Genomic DNA, 23,544 nt, shown 5'->3' on the forward strand with positions numbered 1-23,544 from the left:
AAATAAAGTATGTAAAACTGACTTCAAGTACTTTGGGGAGAGACTGCTGATGCACAGTGCCAAATAAGAAGGAACAAAGACCTAAGAGATCCAAGGGCATCCCTCCCCATCCTGTTCACCTGCAGGGTTGGGAGTCCCAGGTGCTGACAGGGCAGCTCCTTGAAGAGGATTGGCGAGCTGGATGGAAACCAGTGAGCACAATTTCTCACCATCCTAAAACTCCTATGCAGAAGGCAAAGGCCAAGCCTTGTGGGAGGATGCCTTGGAATGAACCAGAGAAATAAGAAGATTTCAAGGTGAGGGAAAAGCCATACATTTTAAAGTTAGTAGCAGACAGAGAAAAGGGAAGAGCAGAAGGAAAACCTGGCTCTTCCGAAGGGCAGTTCTTCAGGCAGGTGGAGGAGCAGTTCTCGAGGAGTGTGCTTCTCCCCGGTGGCCTGGCTTTCCTCACGCAAGGCATGAAGTCGCTGACAGTTGGGATGAGGGAGATATGCTTGGGTGTGTCTGTCCCCCGGCAGGCAGGTGCATACTCAGGTGCAGCCAGGTACGTACCTCACTGTTTCAGAAACTGGAAGAACAGTCCGGGCAGCTCCGATTGTCTTCAGTTTACTAAAGCAGCATATATGGTAGAGGTGTGTGTCATTTCTTACTGTCCACAGGAGAGGTGTCTCCAAACACTGATCACAGGCTACCTAGAGTTGTCGTCTGGGTTGCTAAAGCCTGGTGATATCTCTGCATTGCTGCAAGTCCCCAATGCTCTCGTAGTCATTCTCTTTTGGGACAAGGCCAAGTAGGCTGTTGGTCTCCAGGGAAGCCCTTTCTTCCTCTCTGTTGAGAGTCTGTATTGCTTCATAATCAGGCTCGGGCTCCTCGCTGGGTCTCCCTGCTGGTGGAAGCGTGTTGATGCTGTCGCTGTTTGGGGTTTTCTCAAAGTCTTTCACAGAGGCATAGAGATCATTACAGGAAGAGGGCGACCTCTGCGGGTCCCCTTGAATGGAGGTGTAGGTGGATTCTGGTGCTTTAAGCGACTGTCCTGATTTATTCACTGACTGTCCAGGTTTATTCACTGATGAGTACATGGCTGAGATCTAGGAAGCAATGGGTAAATTGTATAAACAAGCTTCAATCTGTGACTTCTCCACCCCCTTTCCAGTGACACAAGCTACATACTTAGTACCCATGGGCATTGGTGTGTGTGAGCGTGTGTGTATGCACATACGTGTGCTTGACTTTAAGATTGTCTTTATTGTCTGTAGTAATGCAGAAGTACATTACTACAAAATAACTGTATACGTTATCTGCAGCTTTGCAAGTAGATCAGTCATATGACTTCCATCCAAACCCAGTTCCCTTAGGTCTGCTGAGGTGGTTGAAGAGAGTCTAACCATAACATCATGTTTTATTTAATTCCAGAAAGATATTTCACCTGAAAAAGCGCTTTACTGCTTTATAAAAAAGAGCAGAAAACATATTAGACCAATGATTCCCAAAATGTGGATTCTGAACCAGCAGCAGCTGGATCAGGAATTTGTCAGAAAGGCCAATTCTCAGGCACTCCCCAGAACCACTGACTCAGAAACTCGGGGGCTGGGGCCCAGCCATCCATGTTGATTGCAATGCCCACCGCCGTGTGAGAACCGCTGAATGAGACTATCCCACGCTTCCTGCATCGAAGCGGTCTGAACAGCAGTTGCTGGATTCTGGTTGGCAGTACACATGTATCTGTCAGGGTACTGCTTTCCATGATGTTTTGACTCAGTTGATGTTACTGAGTAATAGACATTCGCAGACTAAGTTTAGTTTTCTTCATTGGGAAAATTCATTCTTTTCTGCAACCAGCCAACTCAGAAATGAAATTTGGTGACAACTTATGGGACGCTCTTTCCTATGGTAAGAACAGGCTGTTTTCTAAGCACACCTGTGCAGTCTCATTAATATATCCTTTATAACCTCTAATATTAAGAGAGATTTAATTTTTTGGTAATGATAGATGAAATGTACTGATTCAGAGATTTGGAGAGGTATATTTTATTGTTAGAAATCATGATTGGAAATAAGTAAAAATACCCTTTATTACCTGCATTTACTTTTCTTTTTTTCTTTTTTCTTTTTTGTCTTTTTCGTGACCAGCACTCAGCCAGTGAGTGCACTGGCCAGTCCTATATAGGTTCTGAACCTGCGGCGGGAGCGTCGCCGTGCTACCTGCATTTACTTTTCAACAGTGATTGATTCTTTCGAACACCCAGGAAATAAACAAACATGCTTCCTGACAGATGCTTGGCTTCCCAAGTGCGGACAGACATTTTCCTGCTTTCACATATCTCACATATGTGGGTGAAGTTTCCAGCTGGCCTCGGAAGCTTCTTAAGACAGGCCTGCTGCATGTTAACTGGTCATTTAAATGAGAACTTTTCACTGCTGGCCGGTGGCTCGGTTTTGCTAGGCCTTGACAACCCAAGGGTTTATAGTCAGAGAAATAGTCTTTGGAAAACTCTTGTCATGTTGATCTGACCGCTCTAATGAATATTAAATTAAAATTCTCACCTTACAGGACTTAATAGAAAAATTGCTCTCAAAATAGAAGAATAATAATTTCTTTGAATTTACGAAGAATAAAAAAAAATCTACTGTTTTTCATAGTGAGGTGCAAACGTAGGAAATTTATTATCTAAAAGGTGGTCCAAGCCAAAACTGTGGACCGACTATAAAAGAAAAAACCACAGATGACAGCAAAGAGGGGAACCAGCTACCAGTTTATTCCTCACCTTCAAGGGTGACATCAGGAGGACAAACTTAACTTGATCTAGATTGTAACAACTGTAGTTGGACCCTCACCACTGTTTCTCTCTCCTTTCTTCCCCAAGGTCCCTGCCATTAATGCTACCCCCACTCTTTGTAAGAGTGCCCTCACTTCTTGGACTTTGTAGTCTTTTAAAATTACAGGCTCTTGGGCCGAGCCCATGGCGCACTCGGGAGAGTGTGGCGCTGGGAGCGCGGCGACGCTCCCCCCACGGGTTCGGATCCTATATAGGAATGGCCGGTGCACTCACTGGCTGAGTGCCGGTCACAAAAAAGACAAAAAAAAAAAAAAAAAAAAAAAATTACAGGCTCTTTCATTAACTTGCAGCTTTATATTGACTCTGGGCATGAACCTGGTGTGCAGAGAGTGTCTGTACATTTCAATTTTTATAAAAGCTTCTCAAGTCTTTTAGTATTCTTCTTGAATATTTGTCTTCTATGACTATTATTTCTATTTTGTATACACATTTCTCTTCAAGCCCCCTTGATATTTAGCTTTTCAATTTTCTCTTTAAAATCTTTCATCTTTACTACTCATTCTGTAAATTATTATATTTTCATAAACTACTCCTATCCTTTTTCCATTTCTCTTTTTATAATCAATTCTTTAATCATCATTCTGTTAAATTGGGATAAGAGTACTGGAAGCTCAGATCTCAGTTTCAGTCTGGGCTTTTTAAACATTATATTACACAAATACAAAAATAAATGATTTCTATATTTATTTTTCCTCAGTCTTTTTCCTAAAGTGAATGTTTGTGAATCACAATTTATTTCATGTTAAGAATTCATCAGTACAAGTATAATTAGGTCCTATTTTCAAAAACCACAAATGTAAGAAGTAATTAAAAATTTTACATAGTCTCAATTTAAATAATTAGTTCCCACCCGGCTCGGCTCCTCACTGAGCCTTCCTACTTGCTTGACCCAGCGCGGGCTTCCCGGGGCCTGCGGGCCGGCCTCCCCTCCCACTCCCTCCGCGGTTCTCTGGCGGGGCTGGTGGCGTGGGGTGTCCCCGGCCAGTATCGGGAGGGCAAGGAAGTACGGGCTGGGCCGACTGTCACTCCACCGCACCCTGGGCTCCGCTCCCGGTAAACTTCCTGTTACCGGGAGGCAGATACCATCTCTGCAGCCACCAGTTCGAAAAACACATAACCGATTTCTGGTTAGGAATAGTGTGGACGGAGAGTTCCCGAGTTCGCTTAAACCTGCCAGGGAGCTGACTGCGGGCGGGCACCGGACTCGGTCCGTGCCGGGGGGATTCAAAGGTGAACCGTGTGCTGTGGGCTCCTCCCCTGAGGAGCTCACGCTCTGGTGTGGGAGATAAGACAAGTACACAAATAACCCCAATACCAGGAGGAAGGTGATAAGTCCCGAGAAAGATCTACACAGTGCTACAAAGGCACCCAGAGTGACCGGTTGTCTGCACCTAGCAGAAACCTGGTAGACTTCCTGGGTGAGGCAGTGCCGAGCAGGGTCTTGAAGGCCAAGCTGATAGACGAGGGTTGCAGAAGACACGTCCTAGCCCAGCACAGTGCGCACAGAGCAGGGAGACATCCGGCTAGGGAGGCGGAGACTTGACAGAAGCCACACACCCTGTGGGGCCACCACTGCATGATCCAGCAGCCCGGGCCAGAGTGCACGGAACAGGGAGAAGTCCTGCACGGGAAGTGGAAGTTCAGCAGAGACCACACACCCTGCGGTACCGCCCTGTGATCCAGCAGCCCAGCAGAATCCAAGGTGACCAGAGAGGTGGCTCCCCAGAGAGGCCCAAGACCTGAGGCAACCACACACACAAGGCACTAGAGGCCAACTGAGCAGTCACCGAGGTAGCCATACCAAATTGGCAACCACAGCAACATCTTAGTTAGTCAATAGTCTCAAACCGGTGGACTGTGAAACCCCCTGCCACAATGGATAACCATAAAAAAAAAAAGATACCAGAAATACAAAAAATCAAGAAAGTACACCACCAAAAGTTAATAAATCTCAAACTCTAGATCCTATAGAACAAGAAGCCCTTGCAATGACTGACAAGGAATTTCTAGTGATAATTCTAAGAAACTGAGATACAAGAAAACTCAGCTAGACATCATGATGAAATGAGGAAAAGTATACAGGACCTGAAAGAGGAAATATACAAGGAAATCAATGTCCTGAAAAAAAATGTAGCAGAACTTGCTGAACAGAAGAAGTTATTCAGTGAAATAAAAAACACAATGGAGAGTTTAACCAGCAGGCTTGTCGAAGTTGAAGAGAGAACCTCTGAACTTGAAGATGGGCTGTTTGAAATAACACAAGCAGACAAAACAAAAAGAAAAAAGAATCAAAGACATTGAAGAAAATCTGAGAGAGATATCAGACAACCTTAAGTGCTCAAATATCTGAGTCATGGGTATTCCAGAAGGGGAGGAAAATGGAGATTGCATTGAAAACATATTCAACAAAATAGTGGCAGAAAACTTTCCAGGTATAGGAAAAATCACAGATCATCAGATCCAGGAAGCTCAACGATCTCCAAACGTACTCAACCCAAAAAGGCCTTCTCCAAGACATGTTATAGTCAAATTGGCAAAACTCAGAGACAAAGAGAGAATCTTAAAAGCTGCAAGAGAGAAGCGTCAAATCACCTATAAGGGAGCCCCAATCAGGCTAACATCAGACTTCTCATCACAAACCCTAAAGGCTAGAAAGAAATGGGATGATATATTCAAAATAATAAAAGACAAAGATTGCCAGCCAAGAATACTCTACCCTGCAAGGCTATCCTTCTGAAATGAAGGGCAAATAGTATATTTCCCAGACAAACAAAAACTGCAGGAGTTCACTACCACACGACCACCCTTACAAGAAATCCTCAAGGGAGTACTGGGTTTGGTTCCTGAAAAATAACTACCACTGCCATAAAAACCCAAGAAAAATCAAAACCCACTAGTATAATAAAAATGGCATTCATGAAGAGAAAACAAACAAAGAAAAATGCTATCTACAACCTAAGGAACCAACAAACACAGAAACCAAACAGTAAATCAGAAAGCAAGGAACAAAAGACACCTAAGACAACCAAACAACCAATAAAATGCTAGGAATAAATCAACACCTTTCAATAACAACTCTTAATGTAAAAGGCTTAAATTCCCCAATCAAAACACACAGACTGGCTGACTGGATCAAAAAGGGGGACCCAACTATATGCTGCCTACAAGCGACCCACCTCACCCATAAAGATTCACATAGACTAAGAATGAAAGGATGGAAAAAGATTTACCATGCAAACAGAAAAGAAAAAAGAGCTGGAGTAGCTATTCTTATATCGGACAAAATAGACTTTAAACTAAAAACCATAAAAAGAGACAATGAGGGACACTACTTAATGATAAAAGGCCTGAAGCATCAAGAAGGCATAACAATCATAAACATGTATGCACCCAATGTAGGAGCAGTCAGATTTATAAAACAAACTCTATTAGACCTAAAGAAGGAAATAGACACTAATACCATAATAGCAGGGGACCTGAACACCCCATTGTCAATATTAGACAGATCATCTAGGCAAAGAATCAGTAGAGAAACACAAGATGTAAAGAATACTCCAGACCAATTGGAATTGGCAGATATCTACAGAACATTCCATCCAACAACCTCAGAATATTCATTCTTCTCATCAGCACATGGATCATTCTCCAGGATAGATCACATATTAGGTCACAAGTCAAGTCTCAATAAATTCAAAAAAATTGGAATTATCCCATGTATTTTCTCAGACCACAATGGATTAAAACTAGAAATGAATAACAAACGAAACTCTGGAAACTATACAAACACATGGAAATTAAACAGCATTCTACTTAATGACATATGGGTCCAAGAAGAAATCAAGCAGGAAATCAAAAAATTTATGGAAACTAATGAAAATAATGATACATCATACCAAAACCTGTGGGATACTGCCAAAGCAGTATTAAGGGGGAAATTTATTGCATTAAATGCTCACCTCAGAAGAATGGAAAGATGGCAAGTGAACAACCTAACATTTCACCTTAAAGAACTAGACAAACAAGAACAATCCAAACCTAAAGGTAGCAGATGGAAAGAAATCATTAAGATCAGAGCAGAACTTAATGAAATTGAAACCCAAAAAACAATATAAAAGATCAATGAATCAAAAAGATGTTTTTTTGAAAAGATAAATAAACTTGACAAACCATTAGCATGGCTAACAAAAAAAAGAAGAGAGAAGATTCAAATAACAAAAATTAGAAATGAAAAGGCGATATTACAACTGATTCATCTGAAATACAAGGAATCATTCGAGACTACTATAAACAACTATACGCCAACAAATTTGAAAATCTGGAGGAAATGGATAAATTTCTGGACACATACAAGCTCCTAAAACTGAACCATGAAGACGTAGAAAATTTGAACAGACCAATAACAATAAAGGAGATTGAAGCTGTTATCAGAAGTCTCCCAACAAAGAAAAGCCCACGACCAGATGGATTCACAGCAGAATTTTACCAAACATTCAAAGAGGAATTGACACCGATTCTTTACAAACTATTCCAAAAGATTGAAACGGACACAAATCTCCCAAACTCATTCTATGAAGAAAACATCATCCTGATACCAAAACCAGGTAAAGATATAACCAAAAAAGGAAACTACAGGCCGATATCCTTGATGAATATAGATGCAAAAATCCTCACTAAAATACTAGCAAACAGAATACAGCAACACATACGTAAAATTATTCACCACGATCAAGTGGGATTCATCCCAGGGATGCAAGGTTGGTTCAACATGCGCAAATCAATAAATGTGATAAACCATATTAATAAAGTCAAACACAACGACCATATGATCATCTCTATAGATGCTGAAAAAGCATTTGATAAAATTCAGCACTCATTCATGACTAAGACCCTCTATAAGTTAGGTATAGAGGGAAAGTATCTCAACATAATTAAAGCCATATATGATAAACCCACTGCCAATATCATCCTGAATGGGGAAAAGCTGAAAGCTTTTCCTTTAAGAACAGGAACTAGACAAGGATGCCCACTCTCACCACTCCTATTCAACATAGTGTAGGAAGTACTAGCCAGAGCAATCAGAGAAGAGAAGGAAATAAAGGGCATCCAGATTGGAAAAGATGAAGTCAAACTGTCCCTGTTTGCAGACGACATGATCCTATATATCGAACAGCCTAAAACCTCTACAAAAAAACTGTTGGAATTGATAAATGATTTCAGCACAGTAGCAGGATACAAAATCAACACACAAAAATCAGTAGCATTTCTTTTCTCCAATAGTGAACATGCAGAAAGAGAAATCAAGAAAGCCTGCCCATTTACAATAGCCACCAAAAAAATAAAATACTTAGGAATTGAGTTAACCAAGGAGGTGAAAAATCTCTATAATGAGAACTACAAACCACTGCTGAGAGAAATTAGAGAAGATACAAGAAGATGGAAAGATATCCCATGCTCTTGGATTGGAAGAATCAACATAGTGAAAATGTCCATACTACCCAAAGTGATATACAAATTCAATGCAATCCCCATCAAAATTCCAAAGACATTTTTCTCAGTAATGGAAAGAACTATCCAGACATTTATATGGAATAATAAAAGACCATGTGTAGCCAAAGCAATGGTGAGCAAAAAAAATAAAGCTGGAGGCATAACACTACCTGACTTTAAGCTATACTACAAAGCTATAATAACCAAAACAGTATGGTACTGGCATAAAAACAGACACACTGACCAATGGAATAGAATAGAGAATCCAGAAATCAACCCACACACTTACTGCCATCTGATCTTTGACAAAGGCACCAAGCCTATTCACTGGGGAAGGGACTGCCTCTTCAGCAAATGGTGCTGGGATAACTGGATATCCATATGCAGGAGAATGAAACTAGATCCATACCTCTCACCGTATACTAAAATCAACTCAAAATGGATTAAGGATTTAAATATACACCCTGAAACAATAAAACTTCTTAAAGAAAACATAGGAGAAACACTTCAGGAAATAGGACTGGGCACAGACTTCATGAATACGACCCCAAAAGCACGGGCAACCAAAGGAAAAATAAACAAATGGGATTATATCAAATTAAAAAGCTTCTGCACAGCAAAAGAAACAATTAGCAGAGTTAAAAGACAACCAACAGAGTGGGAGAAAATATTTGCAAAATATACATCTGACAAAGGATTAATATCCAGAATATATAAGGAACTCAAACAACTTTACAAGAAGAAAACAAGCAACCCAATTAAAAAATGGGCAAAAGAGCTAAGTAGGCATTTCTCTAAGGAAGATATACAAATGGCCAACAGACATATGAAAAAATGCTCAACATCACTCAGCATCCGGGAAATGCAAATCAAAACCACACTGAGATACCATCTAACCCCAGTTAGGATGGCTAAAATCCAAAAGACCCTGAACGATAAATGCTGGCGAGGTTGCGGAGAAAAAGGAACTCTCATACATTGTTGGGTGGGACTGCAAAATGGTGCAGCCTCTATGGAAAATGGTATGGAGGTTCCTCAAACAATTGCAGATAGATCTACCATATGACCCAGCTATCCCACTGCTGGGAATATACCCAGAGGAATGGAAATCATCAAGTCGAAGGTATACCTGTTCCCCAATGTTCATTGCAGCACTCTTTACAATAGCCAAGAGTTGGAACCAGGCCAAATGTCCATCATCAGATGAGTGGATACGGAAAATGTGGTACATCTGGACAATGGAATACTACTCAGCTATAAAAACGAATGAAATACTGCCATTTGCAACAACATGGATGGACCTTGAGAGAATTATATTAAGTGAAATGAGTCAGGCACAGAAAGAGAAATACCACATGTTCTCATTTATTGGTGGGAGCTAAAAATTAATATATAAATTCACACACACACACACACACACGGGGGGAGAAGATATAACAACCACAATTACTTGAAGTTGATACGACAAGCAAACAGAAAGGACATTGTTGGGGGGAAGGGAGGAGAGGGAGGAGGGAGGGAGGTTTTGGTAAGGGGCAACAATAATCAACCACAATGTATATCGACAAAATAAAATTTTAAAAAAAAATATATATTTTGCTTTCTTGTCCGAAATGGGATCACTCTGGCAGAAGACAGACTGGAGAAAGGCAAAGGAGCTACAGGTGACCCAGCACAAGGGGACCGCCAGGGTGGCCACAGTGGAGGTGGAGGGAGAGGGGTGCATGAAAGAAATGGTTTGGAGGTGCAATCAAAGGGACCTGGCAATTGACTGTGTCTGAGGACAGTGAGGGAAAGGAGGTATCAAGACGACCCCCAGGGCTTTGGCCTGCACCACCAGGTGGACAGATGGCAGGTCCATTTTCTGGGTTAGGGGACATGGAGAGGAGGGGATAATATCACCTAAGGAAAGCACGTCTACTCTTTGAACTCTCGATGTGGGAGTCTATCTTCATATTTAAGGACTCATCTCAGAGTCCTATACAGGAGGGGGTATACCTGCATAGGTACATCGGCCTTGTACATGCATGAAATTTGCTACGCTAGTAATTCCAGATAGATGCTACATGCAGCTAGATTAGTTAGGGTGTTCAGCTCTCTGTCTGAGCCTAGCTTGACATGATAATATATATATGCCAGCCTCTCTAGTTTTAATGCTTCACTGAAAGTCTAACAGTGAATTTTCAGCCCTGGTGCTTGGGAACATACAATCCATCCTTGTTGGCTGCTCTATCTGACCCTAGCTCCAGCCTGGAAGTGTACTTCCCAAAGTTACCTGCTCTCTGTGTTCAAAGTTCCTTATCTTTTCCCTCTGTCTTGCAGGTGGGATCAAATACGCTACATGCACCTCTTCCAGTTTCCTGAATTTTCTAACCCACTATTAATTTCCTTCTATGATGGCTTTCCTACCTGCCAACTAAATCTGTCACACTGGAATTATTCTCTCCTTGTTCCTATTTCTCCCCTCCTCTCTCCATTTCTCCTGATCCTTTTCTACTCAGTTCCTTTCACTGAGCTACCTGTTCACCCTGCCGTCCCTCTTGACTTTCCACCTGCCAGTCACTCTCTCCAGCCACGATAAAGCCGACATCCCACCACAGGCTTAAGAGCGTACATCGGCTCTTTCTAGGGCGCGATTATTCAAGGGAGGGGCTCTATTCTTTATTATAGGAGTTTTCTGGTTATTTAAAAAGATACAAGACTTACCTCTTCTGCTGTGAGAGTCGGGTCTTCTTCCCGAGACTTGTACGACAATGAACTAAATCTCTGTCAGAACAAACACAAACCAAAGGAAAGTATTTTAAAGTCAAAAATCCACATTTTCTTTGGCGTATGTTTCCACGTATCTGTCTATAAGAACATTTTAAAATAATTCCTATGGAACCACAAAGAAATTATGTGAAGCATCTGAGAAATAAACACTATACTATCTATCATGGTATGATGTTCTTGGATACCTAGTAGTATTAAACGTGGAGAAGTTTCTTCTAATTTTGTATTTGAACCTGTAGGTACAGATAAGCCAAAATAATTATTTAAATTATTCCTTCAACTCCTAATTGTCATCGAAGGATTGAGCACCAGTGAAGGAATGTTAATAAAAAACGTGGTGTTTCTTTATCAAATGCCTGAATTTTATATTTCTGCAGTTAGTAGGCATCATCAGGAAGATCCTAAGTCACCTGGAAACTTTTCAAAGCTAATGCAGAAATCAACTCATATTTTGTGGCTTGCCCCCTGCCTGATTTCTCAATGATTTTGGCTCTTGGTTGGCTGATTCTCGCTCTGATATGTCTCCTGTCTTAATTCTTAGTGATTTCAACATGCGTGTTTCCTTCCAATCCCGTCCTTCAGTTCCTCACCTCCTTCCCCCCACTGTCCTGTGCTCCATGCGACCCCACCACTGCTCTCACAGCTGCGCCCTGGACCTTCTCTCACCCTAAGCCACAGCCTCTCCACCATCCCAGCTCTTTGCCACCCCTTTCGGCCCAGCACTCGCCATTCAAGCTCACTCCTCTAACCCAATCCCAGCAGTCCTTCAACTCTGCTGGGATCCAGCCATCCTTGCAATGTCTCCCCTTCTAGATGTCCTTCCTTCCTGGCTTCACCCAGCTTCCATTCCATAGTCAACCATCAAAATCATACTTTAAATGACCTCCCTGGTCACTGGTGAGCTCGACCCTTGAGTGAGCCCTTAACACTGCTGGTCTGGTGGGACACTTCCCTGGTCCAGCCAGTCCCTGCTCTCCTCACAGTCTACTTTGCTTCTTCTCCCCTCTCCCCAAACCTCCAATGCCTCCTCACCTCACTCTGAGCTGATGATCTTGCTTCCCAGTCCACTGAGAAACCTGAAGGACTCAGAAGCAATTCCTATGAACTCCTCCTCCTCCCCCAGCCTCTGCTTTCTTCTGTTCTCCTTCCTGGCTGTCACCACAATTGAATTTTCCATGCTCCTCTTCAAGCCACCCCCCCGGCACTGGATCCCATCCCTTCGCACCTGCACGTGAGTGTAGCTCCTGCATCCCTCCCACTTTATCTGTGCCATCCGTGTTGCCCGCTCTGTGGGATCATCCCAGCCACACACAAACGCGCTGTTATTTCTCTCATACTAAACACAAGACCAACCCAGCCTTACGTCCAGCTCATCTATTGTCTCACTTTTTTAATAGCAAAATTTCTTGAAAGAGTTGTTTAAAAAGTCACTCAAATAATTTTTTTCTTCCTGTTCTTTCTCTAAACTGTTTCAGTAAAGTTTCTGCCTCCACCACTCCAAGGAAACTGCTCTTGGCAGAAATGACTGCCATGTCACTAACGTGACTCCCTTCCTGACCTATCGGAGGCATTTTCACTCCTTCCTCCCTGAACACTTTCTTCACATGGCTCCCAGGACCCCGCACTTTCCTGTTTCTCTCCTACTTTAGTCTCTTCTGCTCGTTCCTTTTCCACATCTGTATTCTTGGGAAGCTTCTGGTCCCTGTTTACACGCACCCATTCTATGACCTCGTCCAATCTCGTGGCTGTAAAAAGTACATTTCTGCTGATGACTCCCAAATGTGCAAATCCAGCCTGGCCTTTCCTCTTACCCATTCATCTACCCAGCTACTGCCTGATACCTCTAGTTGGAGGTCTCATCCACATCTCAAGTGAAACATATCCAACACCAAGTGCCAATTTTCCTGCCAAAATCTTCTCTGCAGTCCTCTTTGTTTTGGTTCATGGCAATCCCATCCTTCCAGTGGCTCAGGAGAAACCTTGGACTCATCACTGTCTCCTCTTTCTCTCACTACACATAGGACCCATCAGCAAATCTCTTGGCTGTGGCCTTCTGCCCTGACCCAAGCCACCACCATCTCTTATCTGGTTTATTAGAATAGCCACCCAATTGGTCTCCTTGCGTCCACTCTTTACAGTCTACTTCAAAACTGTAGCCAGAGGGAGCCTTTCAAAGCACAGGACGGGTTGTGCCATTCTGCCGCTCAAGATTCTCTAATGACATAAATCAGACTATAAGCCAAGCCATGCAGGATGGAGCCCACTACCTTTCTACCTGCCGCTATTCTTGCTCCTCCCTCTCCAGCCACCCAGGGCCCCTCCTCTTCCTGCGACAAGCCAGGTAAGCTGTAGCCTCAGGGGCTTCACGCTGGACATTCCCTGTCTCATTTCCTCTTCCTCCAAAAAGTACACAGCTCGTCCCTTCACCTCCTTTAACTCTGCTCAAAACGTCACCTCGCTAGGCAGACTCTGACTACTCTATCCAAAACTGTACTCCCCACCTCCATTTTCCCAATCCCCCTTATTATGTTCCATGCTTTTATTGGAAACTTAAAACTTGATGTCTATATCTTCCCACTAAAATGTAAGCTCCAGGAATTTTTATGCATTTTTATGTTTTCTTCAATGGTGTATTCCCAGCACCGAGGAGATCATGCGACACATAGCAGGTGCTCATTAAAGTCTTCTTTGTTGAATGAATGAATAAATATTAAACATTTAAAATTCTCCAAATCACCTAAAATTTGGATTATTTATATGGAGGTGATGGATTATTCATTATTATGTAGAAAGGTAATTTGGTTCCCAGATAGATATTTCCAATTTCTAATGTGGAAATCTATACTTACCGGCAATGGTTAAACAACTGACCCTCTTATCTTTCAAATGCTTGTAAGTAAAAAGTTTTAACTGGTTTAGGCAGCATAAACTTTACATCAGTTTTATTATCTTTGATTCTATAAAAGGCACAAAGTTAGACTGCATTTTTGCATTTTATAAACATGTTCATAAACTTTTTTATTGGTGCTCTTAACAGCTGATTTCAGGCACGGTATGAAAAGCTGACATGCATTCAGAGAACAGTCCGAAGAATGACTCCCTTGGTTTAACCCATACAGCCAGAAATGGGGTTCACCTTCTGACCACAAGCTCTAGAAGTCTTTTAAGGCTACTATCGACTGACTAACCCCTACTTGTCTTACCAAAACCTCAATAGAAGACAGCATTGCTTTTTTTCTCTGTAGAGAACAGAAATAAGATATTAGTTGCCTGAAGCAGACTGGGTCTAATTAAATCCCAAGGAGATTTTGACAACTGGAGATGTGAATTTCATTGTAGCTCAGATATCAAGTTATCAGACACACACAGGAGGCAGTGGATTGCTAACACATTTCAGAGCTTTGTTGAATGTCTAAACATAAGGACTATTGGTTATTGCTTAGAAATTGTCATAAAATAAGATCTCTTGATTTATATGAACGCATGTACAGTCAGATTAAAGCAGTGGCACCTGTGAGTCGGTCCCTGCTGTGTGTGTTGCGAGGCTCTGATTTCTGGGATCCTCCAAGGGTAAAGGTCGCCACACTGCTTGAGGCAACAAGTGGAAGAGGTAAAATGTATGGCAAGAGTCTAGGCTATTTAATTCTTGGTGTTCATAATGAAGAAAATAATACTTGGCCCTAATTAGACATGATGTAAAAAGTGGAAAATATCCAAGTAAGGTGCTGAGAGAGAAGTGTTTGATAAACATGAGTTTTCAGTATTTTATTATTAGGAGGGGGGAAAAGCCAAACACAGCTTACAGCAAAAGAGCTTTCATCATTCAACAAACTTGAAAATGTCTGTATGTGTTTCCCAGAATGTGCAAGTACAAACCCCAGGACCAGCTAGATTCCTAATCATGACAAAAGCCCTTGGAACAAAGACGCTGGAGCCCACCTTGTTGCTTTCTCCGGTCCCCCCTGCGGCTGGCTCTTCTCCTGCCTCTCTCTCTCCCGCCTCCTGGAGGTTTTCATTCTCATCCAGAAGTTTGACAGGGACAGGGGGTGGGGCCTCCTCTTCTGGATCACATGCATTTCCAATAATACTCTCTGCATTAACACTTTGGTGACACTTTTTGTTTCTGTCCACGGAGGCATATTCAGCAAATTCCACTTTGCCCTCGGTTTGGGGCCCTGGAAGCTCTTTCAAGGCAGATGTAGACCCCAACTTGCCGCTGTGGTCTTCACCCGGGTGTGCAGCTGCGGCCACCTCCTTCATTTCTTTCACCGTTTCATACAAGCAGTCCTCCACCATGTTTTCTTGGGAGGAACTATCCTTGAGCACCTCGTACGGCCCTTCCACCCCCAGCGCCTGGTCCCCGTCCACGCTTCTCCCATTCAGCATCGCGTCCACCGCACTCTCAGGAGGAATTCTGGGCAGCTCCCGACTCTGGTGACATTTCGGCTTCCCTGTGCTGTCCTGGGAGTCCAGCAGATCCGAAGCTGAGGTCTGGACTTCCTCATAATGTTGCATGCAGGTCATAGTACTGTCTTCTGAAAGAACTAAAGCAGCAGAAGCATTAGAAGTGGAGAAAGTCAATTCCTTAAACAATTATTACAGAGAAGTGGATAATGCAGCGTTAGGTTAGACTGAGACGTTTGCTTCTACCTGACTCTCAGTTGATATTCTCATTGCAGTCACAGTTTAAACTAAAGCCACCCACTGTGTCTTTCCCAGAATAACATTCCATACATTATCCCGGCTATATTTTGGTTCACAGTGACTTTCCTTATTGTTACTCTTGATGAGATTCTCACAGGCAGAATGTCCAACGTGAGCAGAAGATGGAAGTGATATTTGATGGGGCCACACCAAATACGGGGGCATGTGTGGTGGCCACTCTCCCTGGCCCTACTGGCCTCTGCCTGTTTGGAGGGAATTATTCACAGGCATCCCCTTTCACGGGTCACTTTCCTTTGGCAGACATCAGGAGACAACAGGGTGAAAGTGTACCCATAAGCCAGGATCACCCAATGCCTCCTTAAAGGTCCTTCTTCCATCTCACCCCCGCCCCACACTCCCTCCTCAAATTAGAAGATCCAGATGTGAAATTCTTGCACTGCCACATTATTGTGTAAAGTCAGCCAGTCGTCCCTTTGTAAAATGTTTTTGAGTACCTACTACGGGCCAGGGATGGTTGAGAGAGCTGGAGACACGTCATTCAACAAAACAGAGAGCCCTGCCCTCAGGGTTCTTACACTGTAGGGAACAAGTTACTAAATTAGTGTCTCACTTGGAAGGGATTAGAGATAGCATCCCTAAGGGGAATGTGGGAAAATCTCCTGGACTATATGAAATTATTAACTTCTCTGTGGCAGGCAGAATGGCCCCCAAAAGACGTCCATGTGCCACAACTTGTGAATATGTTATGTCACGTGGCAAGGGGGGGATTAAAATTACAGATGGGATTAGGTTGCTAATTAATGAGCTGACTGTGAGATGGGGAGAGTAGCCTGGATTATCCAGGTGGGCCCGACGTAATTGCAAAGGTCCTTGTATGTGAAAGAGAGGGGCAGGAGAGTCGGAGAGAGAGGCAAAGAGGAAGAGCCCACCGGTCAAGGAATGCAGGTGCCTCTAGCAGCTGAGGAAGGCAGGAAATGGACCTCCCCGAGAGTTGCTGGGAAGAAACACAGCCCAGCTGACACCTTAATTTTAGCCCAGTGAGATGCATTTCAGACTTCTGACCTCCAGAATTGTAAGTCAGTAAATCTGTGCTGTTTTAAGGCACTAAGTTTAGTATAATTTGTTACAGCAATGATATGCCACCATCTCCTCACCTTTAAATTGTGCATAGTAATAATACCCCACTTACAGGGTAGTAATAATATTACTTTTGTTAGTAACAGTACTATTACAGAGTAGAGTATATAAGTTAGTACATATACTAATCTTGGAGTAATGACTGAAACACAGAAGGCAATCCATAGATATGAGATCATATTCATCCAAATGAACTTTTTTTTTTTGCCAAAACTGGCAGTACTAAAAATTAGCAAGAACACATTTCCTAGTTTTTGAGTTACATTTTAAAAAAATCTAGTACTTCCGTGGGTGATGAGGGCCGTGGGGAAAGCTGGTAGTTTCGCAAAACTTACTGTCACCATTGGTGAGTGCCCCATTCTGTTCACTGCTGACAAGAGCATCTGTTGCCAGGCTAGTAACCGAGTGGCTGAACATCTCCTTGTCTGAAGGCTGCAAAACACGAACACATCACATTGCTAAGAATCTAAACTCAAAGCAGAGGAAAATATCCATGGCAACAAGAAGAAACAAATCTACTATTTAGGTTTAAATAAAATAAAATAAAATTAGTAATTGAGTTCCTCAGTTGACTAGTCACATTTCTGCTGCTCAATAGCCCACAAGTGGCCAGTGGGTACCAAATCAGACAGTACATACACAGAACACTTCCATCACTGGGGTAGGTTCTGTTAGACAGTGCTATACCAGAACCTTAGGGACACTGGCAATCTTCCAAGGCCATCTGCGGAGCTTCCCACCTGGTGGTCTACAAATGGGCTGCAGGTTGGTCTTGAGATCAGCCCCCTTCACTCAAAACAGGGAGAGGACCAGGAGTCCCAGTGCTGGTCATAGTGACTCCAGCAGGGAGCAGCCTCACCCCTGTAACAGAGGTGCTATAAACTGTTATTCTTAGAGGTGTGCCATGCCATGCAAACATGGGGAAGAATCAGCTTTTGTCATCTGAAAGGAACAGACTTAACTCTGCTCAAAGACAGATAATGCTATTGATTTCTGAGACTATTTCAGAAACAACCAAGTCTCTGGCTCCAAGGTTCACAAAAACAATCATATGCTAAACATAGCTTCGCAAACCTTTTTAATTCTCACAACCTTAGGACATTTGGAGAGAAGAACAGCATTGATGATTTATTTTCTGCAAGACTAGAATGTGTAGCTATTACCTGGCACAGTATGCCAGGCTGAGCGCTCGCTAAGAGTGGTCAGAAAACAAGTTGGTAGTTCCTGCATTTCTTTAAACACCCAGCTGGTCCCAGGTCACAGCCTGCATCACAGTGAGTAGGATCTGCTCCCCATCCTCTTCATGGCCTGCTGCAGGGTTCCACATGGAAAGTTCTGATGTAAACAGCACAGGATCCTTGCCTAGTTGGCCTCACAAATTCTCTGACTCCTGATTGGGACCCAAATAATAATAAACAGCCATGCTCTGTCATGATCCAAAAGTTTATTGGGAGTCAGCTGTTTCAGTTCCTGCATCTGATGAGCCCTGTGAGGGTCACTGTGTTGGGTTACCGGACACTTGAGATGTGGGTGCTAATGTCCCAGAAATGGTATGTAACTGGGCAGGAATGGGTGTGGGGGAGGAAGCCTCCAGCTGGGCCCATAACAGCATAATCCACCACAGCTGAAGCTACCAAAATCTAGGGTCTAAACACTATTTCTAATCTTAGTTTCTATGGGATGGGGAATCTGCAAACTGTACAAGTTTTAGGAGCTGAGAAGCTCTTAGGGCTGAGCAGGCAAGTGTGTGTGTGTGTGTGTGTGTGTGTGTGTGTGTGTGTGTGTGTGTGTGTGTGTGTGTGTGTGTGTGTGTGGTCACCATTACCCACGTAAGCATGTGCTCTAGGTGTGTGCATGGTTATTGCCATCTGTGTGAGTGTGCATTCTTGTGTGTGTGCACTTTTTCTCTCTCTTGTGGAAATACACGTTTATAAAAATAGGCTACAGGGGTAGTAATTAAGGCTATGGCATGTGAGGCAGGACACATGGAGAGCCAGCCTTCCTTTTATCCACCTGCCACTCTCTCCACACCTCATCCGGGGCTGCTGCTGACCTTGGGCAGAACAGCAGGAACCCAAGGTCTAGAACAGTGGCCCTGCCACTTGAGCAGACATTAAGAGTCACCTGGAGGACATGCTACTCTTCACTGGGTCGCACCCAGCAAAGTCACACTTCTAATGAGCTCCCAGGTGCTGCGACTGCAGCTGGTGGTTGGGCCGTGCTTGAGAACTACTGCTCTAGAAGGATGTGAGGGATGGAGGTGCTGATAGGCACTGAGAGAGCTGTGGGGTGAAGCAAGATGCGGGCCTGGGGTCTCCCCCATCACGCCACCTTCCCTCCTGATGCACCACAGCAGCAATCGCTGGGGCCAAACAGTAGTGCCAGGAGCAGATGAGAAGGGGACGGCTGGACCATGTGGCCAACTAGAGACTGAAATGGGTAAAGGCAGATATGCGAGGGCCCAGGAGAGTGCAGGAGGGTGAGGAGGGTGTGAGCAAACAGAGAAAAGGGAAGGAAAACCCTGGGGCCCCAGAAGAACTGGGGAGTCCTGACACTTTCTCGCCTGCTCAGGCTCACAGACTCGTGCAAATTTGCAGATCCGGCCACCTAAACTGAGACACCTGCCGTGTGAACTCTGACTATGTGTCTGCTGGCTGAGTGTTCTCACCAGACCTCATGATCTATTTGACTTATCCATACTTCCTTTTCTGCACGTTTTCCCCCCAACCGTTTTTGCTTGACCTTGAGAAATGAGGTCCTGAAGGGGAAGCATCTTCTGTTTCAGCACTGCCCGTGGCTCCAGGACCAGGACACTCTCAAGCTGCTCCTTCCCATGGTGAATCCCGAGGCCCTCAGGACTCGTCAGGACCCCATAAGATGCTGGGGGCTGGGGCCAGGCTGTGCCTAGGGTGTCGTGGGTCCCAGGCTCTGGTGAGCTTAATGACCAGCTCTTATGGGTTGGACTGTGTCCCCCCAAATTCAGATTCTCCCACAGAAGAAAAGCCAACCCAGCCAACACCTTGATTTTAGACTTTTGTCCTCGAGAATTGAGAGACAATAAATTTTTTATTTAAGCTACCCAGTCTGTGGTCCTTTATTATGACAGCTCTAGCAAACAATACACTGCTAGAGCTGGGCAGAGGCAAAAAAGAAACCTCTGTGTGGTGGGTGGGGGCCATCTAAGAGTCTTCCTGGCAGTAGCACCACTGCATCCATTCCAGAAGGTCTCTCAACAAGCCTGGCTCACTGCACCAGCCTCTGGCCACGGTGAACATAAATCTACAGACAGAGGGTGCGGCCCAGGCACTCACAGGTAACTCTGGCTCAGCTCCTCCCCTCGGTCTCATTCTGGTCACAGCATGTGAGAACACGCTCAGGTAAGTGGCTGGTCTTTTATGGGTGAACAGACACACACATGCACACACACACACGCACACACACACACATGCACACACACACACATGCACACACACACACGCACACACACACACGCACACACACACACATGCGCACACACACACACATGCACACACACACACACACGCACACGCACACACACACATGCACATGGGCTCACCACGTTCATCAGGTTCTCATGGTCCCCACTGTGCTGTCTGGGCTTCTTTTCTCTGAAAAAGAAAATAAAACATTGTTCTAATGTCAAATGTGCCCCCTAAGATCAAGCATACACTATTTTTTCCTATCCTAATTCTTATAAACATTTAAATCTCTTTCTTTTTTAAAAGTCACATTCATTTTGCCAAGAGAAAAAAACCCAGACAGTTACTGATCACTGGTCTGCAGGTGTGAGGTGTGTTGGGAGGTCAAGTCGCAGCAAGGGACCCTTCACCTCTCTTGAGCATCCCTTCTTCCAGGAATAGAAAGTACAAGTTCACAAGGAGAGGACCAAGGCAGGGTCCTGAGTAGAGACTGTTGATTCCTAGAATACTGGAATGAGTTACACCATCTTTTTCCTTAGAACATCCAGACAGTTACCTCATCTCCTCACTGAGAGTCTTTGCAAAGTCACACACTGCCGTGGGATGGAGAGAGAAAAGAAAGAAAATACATGTTTTGGCACGTCAGGAAGAGTACATGCTCTCGGGATGAGTCATATGTACTTCCAGTCTGTGGAAAAGTCCATCTAGTAAAAATAGAATCTGTTTTTACTCAGGACAGTCTGAAGAAAGCCATCAGTTGTAGAGAACACACTTCCCATCTGTGCATAAGGCAAGAGCGCCCCCTAGTGAGAGAGTAAATAATTGCAGAGGCAGGTCCGCCCGGGTCTGGGAGCCAACACTCTGTCACCTGTTTCTTCATCTTCCTGGACAGTCAGACCCTCTCCCAGCCATGGAGGTCTTAATCCAAAGGAGGCAGGGACTAGGAGGCTGCCTGGGTTCAGAGAATCCTGAGATATTTTAAGGTAGGAATCCATAACAGACTTTTAGGTGACAGTGGTTGAGTTTCTTCTGAGGATGAGAAGAGAGTTTGGGACAGGGCCCCTGATCTTCAGCTGCTCTGCACTGACCCCAGCAGCATACAGTCCACTGGGAGGCTGACGCATCGTACCAGATCCCGAGTGTCTTGAGAAGTCACTCCTGGTTAGAAAGAACTTCTCTCTGAGCTAAGATCTCTTTTTTGAGGTACTGACATTTTATATGAGACAACATAATTCTAAAAGAAAAGACTGATTATCTCACAGATAGTATGTGTCTCTTCTAGGAAAATAAATCTGTTTCTTAAGAAACTGCAGTTCTACATTACATATCTTTAATAATAAATGACCCCTCCGTAGCCATATAATAGCAAAAATTCTTTGTTACTTCAAAGAGGCAGCAAGAAGGTGCATACTGCACTTAGATTTCAGAGTCCATACATAGAAAGAGACAATATAAACTTTGACAAGGGTGTGCTCAAAAGAACAGCAAGAATTTCATTCTGGGAAGTTTAAAATATAAAGGCTCTTCCAGCTGCTCCCAGCAAAATCCAGTGTGGATTTCGTTCAATTAATAAAGAATGTCCTAGGGTCCTTTGCAACAGAGAGAAGTGAGTTAATGTATGAGTTTCTTTCTACACAGTGGGATTCCATTCATAACAGGCTTTTTATATACAGACTCCTCTGGGTACAAGGAACATGTTATTTTAAGTTTCCAGTAGATACGTGTTGGCTCTCACCTGTCACAAGTAGAGCACAGAAAGATCAGGAAAGTGATGAGGAAGAACGTGGCTACAGCTGCCAGACTGCCCCACAGGACGATCTGCATCTGTCCCCCGCTCAGCACGCTCCCTGCGGGCCCCATGGTGGAAGCAGAAGCTGGCACAGCCGATGGAGTCGGTCAGTCCTTAGGTGGTGACATGGGGGGCACAGGGCTGCGTCATCCTGCAGAAAGACCCCGAATCATGTAATTAGGTTTCAGACAGGAGCAAAGTCAGGAGAGTGTGGTCTAGGTCCCTGTTTTCCTCACCTAAAAATGTAAAGCAGGAACCTACAGGCAACTAGCACAGGATATCTTATTATCTTGATATGTTTGGGAGATGGATTCTCCATGTCTTCAAATAAAGATTCCAAGTACTCCACAGCAAATAAACACATGTTCATTGGGATTCATTTTTTAAAACCAGAAGAGTAATAAAACGATTATTATACAGGTTTTGCAAAAACCCAATTCATCATCCTCCCCCCAACCCCCCAGCCATCTCTTATCTCCCCAGCTCCCCAAACCTGCTTTTCTCTGAGAAGTTTTAAGGCCAATGCAACTTATGAAACAGAATGTCTTTATATTCACCTGCATACATAGTTATCTATTCTGAGTATGTGACTTGATTTTCAGGGCTGGTTTTCACTACACTGCTGTGGGCACTCAATAAATGCATTTTCAAGTGAACGGATGTAAGTATGTGCTAAGAATACATTCCAGCAGTAAATAAGACCTATTTATAAACAATTACAAATTAAGGATGAATGCTGTGCCCAGTACATTTTAGTACCTGGTATGTGCCAGGGACTCCGTTAAATACTCTCCTCATTTGATAGCCACCACACACCCTGTGGAGGAGGCAGTGGTAATCTCCCTTTCACAGAGAAGGAAGCTAAATCACAGCGGAGTGGCAACTTCCCCAAGAATCACAGGAGCTAAGTGGCAGGGCGAGATGCGTCCAGCTGTCTCTGGCTCCAAAGCCCCTGCTCTCGGCCCCTTGAGGACGCTTCCACTTGCTGGGGGCTACCGCTCCCTGTTCCAGCTCACCATGCTTCTAAATGGAAATGGCCATATTACTATTTTAAGTGTTATAGATATTTTGAAAATAGAGTAGCAGATCAAATTAACAATGATCTGTCATCAGAGAGGCCTTCTTTAAAGAACATTTGCTTTGCTCAATTCTAGAAGATTCTAAGTTAAAGATACAGACTTTAATCTCAAGTGTTATAAGGAAAGCACATAAATATTTTTGTCTTCTGATAATGAATCAAAACTCAATACAATATTTTTCTTGAAAAAGATTTATGTTTACATTTTCATTTGCTTCAGTGATAGAGGTGCAACTATATTTAGCCATCACTAAGTGTTAACCCCAAGACAGCACTCGGGGGCCTAGTGGCAAACCATTGTGCACCCTGAAAAGGGGAACATAAAAGCCATTTTGGCAA

General features: G+C 43.7%; 1 protein-coding gene across 1 annotated transcript; it reads right to left on the minus strand.

Moving 5' to 3' along the window:
• Positions 1-713: 713 nt before the first annotated feature.
• PAG1 (phosphoprotein membrane anchor with glycosphingolipid microdomains 1) lies at positions 714-22,198 on the minus strand. Its single transcript, XM_063080130.1, has 6 exons — positions 22,074-22,198; positions 20,476-20,527; positions 17,234-17,330; positions 15,036-15,640; positions 11,031-11,090; positions 714-1,088 (listed from the first exon to the last, which is right to left on the minus strand). The coding sequence occupies exons 1-6, from the start codon at positions 22,196-22,198 to the stop codon at positions 714-716; spliced, it is 1,314 nt and encodes a 437-aa protein (XP_062936200.1).
• Between the last annotated feature and the right edge of the window lie 1,346 nt (positions 22,199-23,544).

The sequence above is a fragment of the Cynocephalus volans genome, chromosome 15 (genome assembly GCF_027409185.1).
Source record: "Cynocephalus volans isolate mCynVol1 chromosome 15, mCynVol1.pri, whole genome shotgun sequence".
NCBI classification, from domain to species: Eukaryota; Metazoa; Chordata; class Mammalia; order Dermoptera; family Cynocephalidae; genus Cynocephalus; species Cynocephalus volans.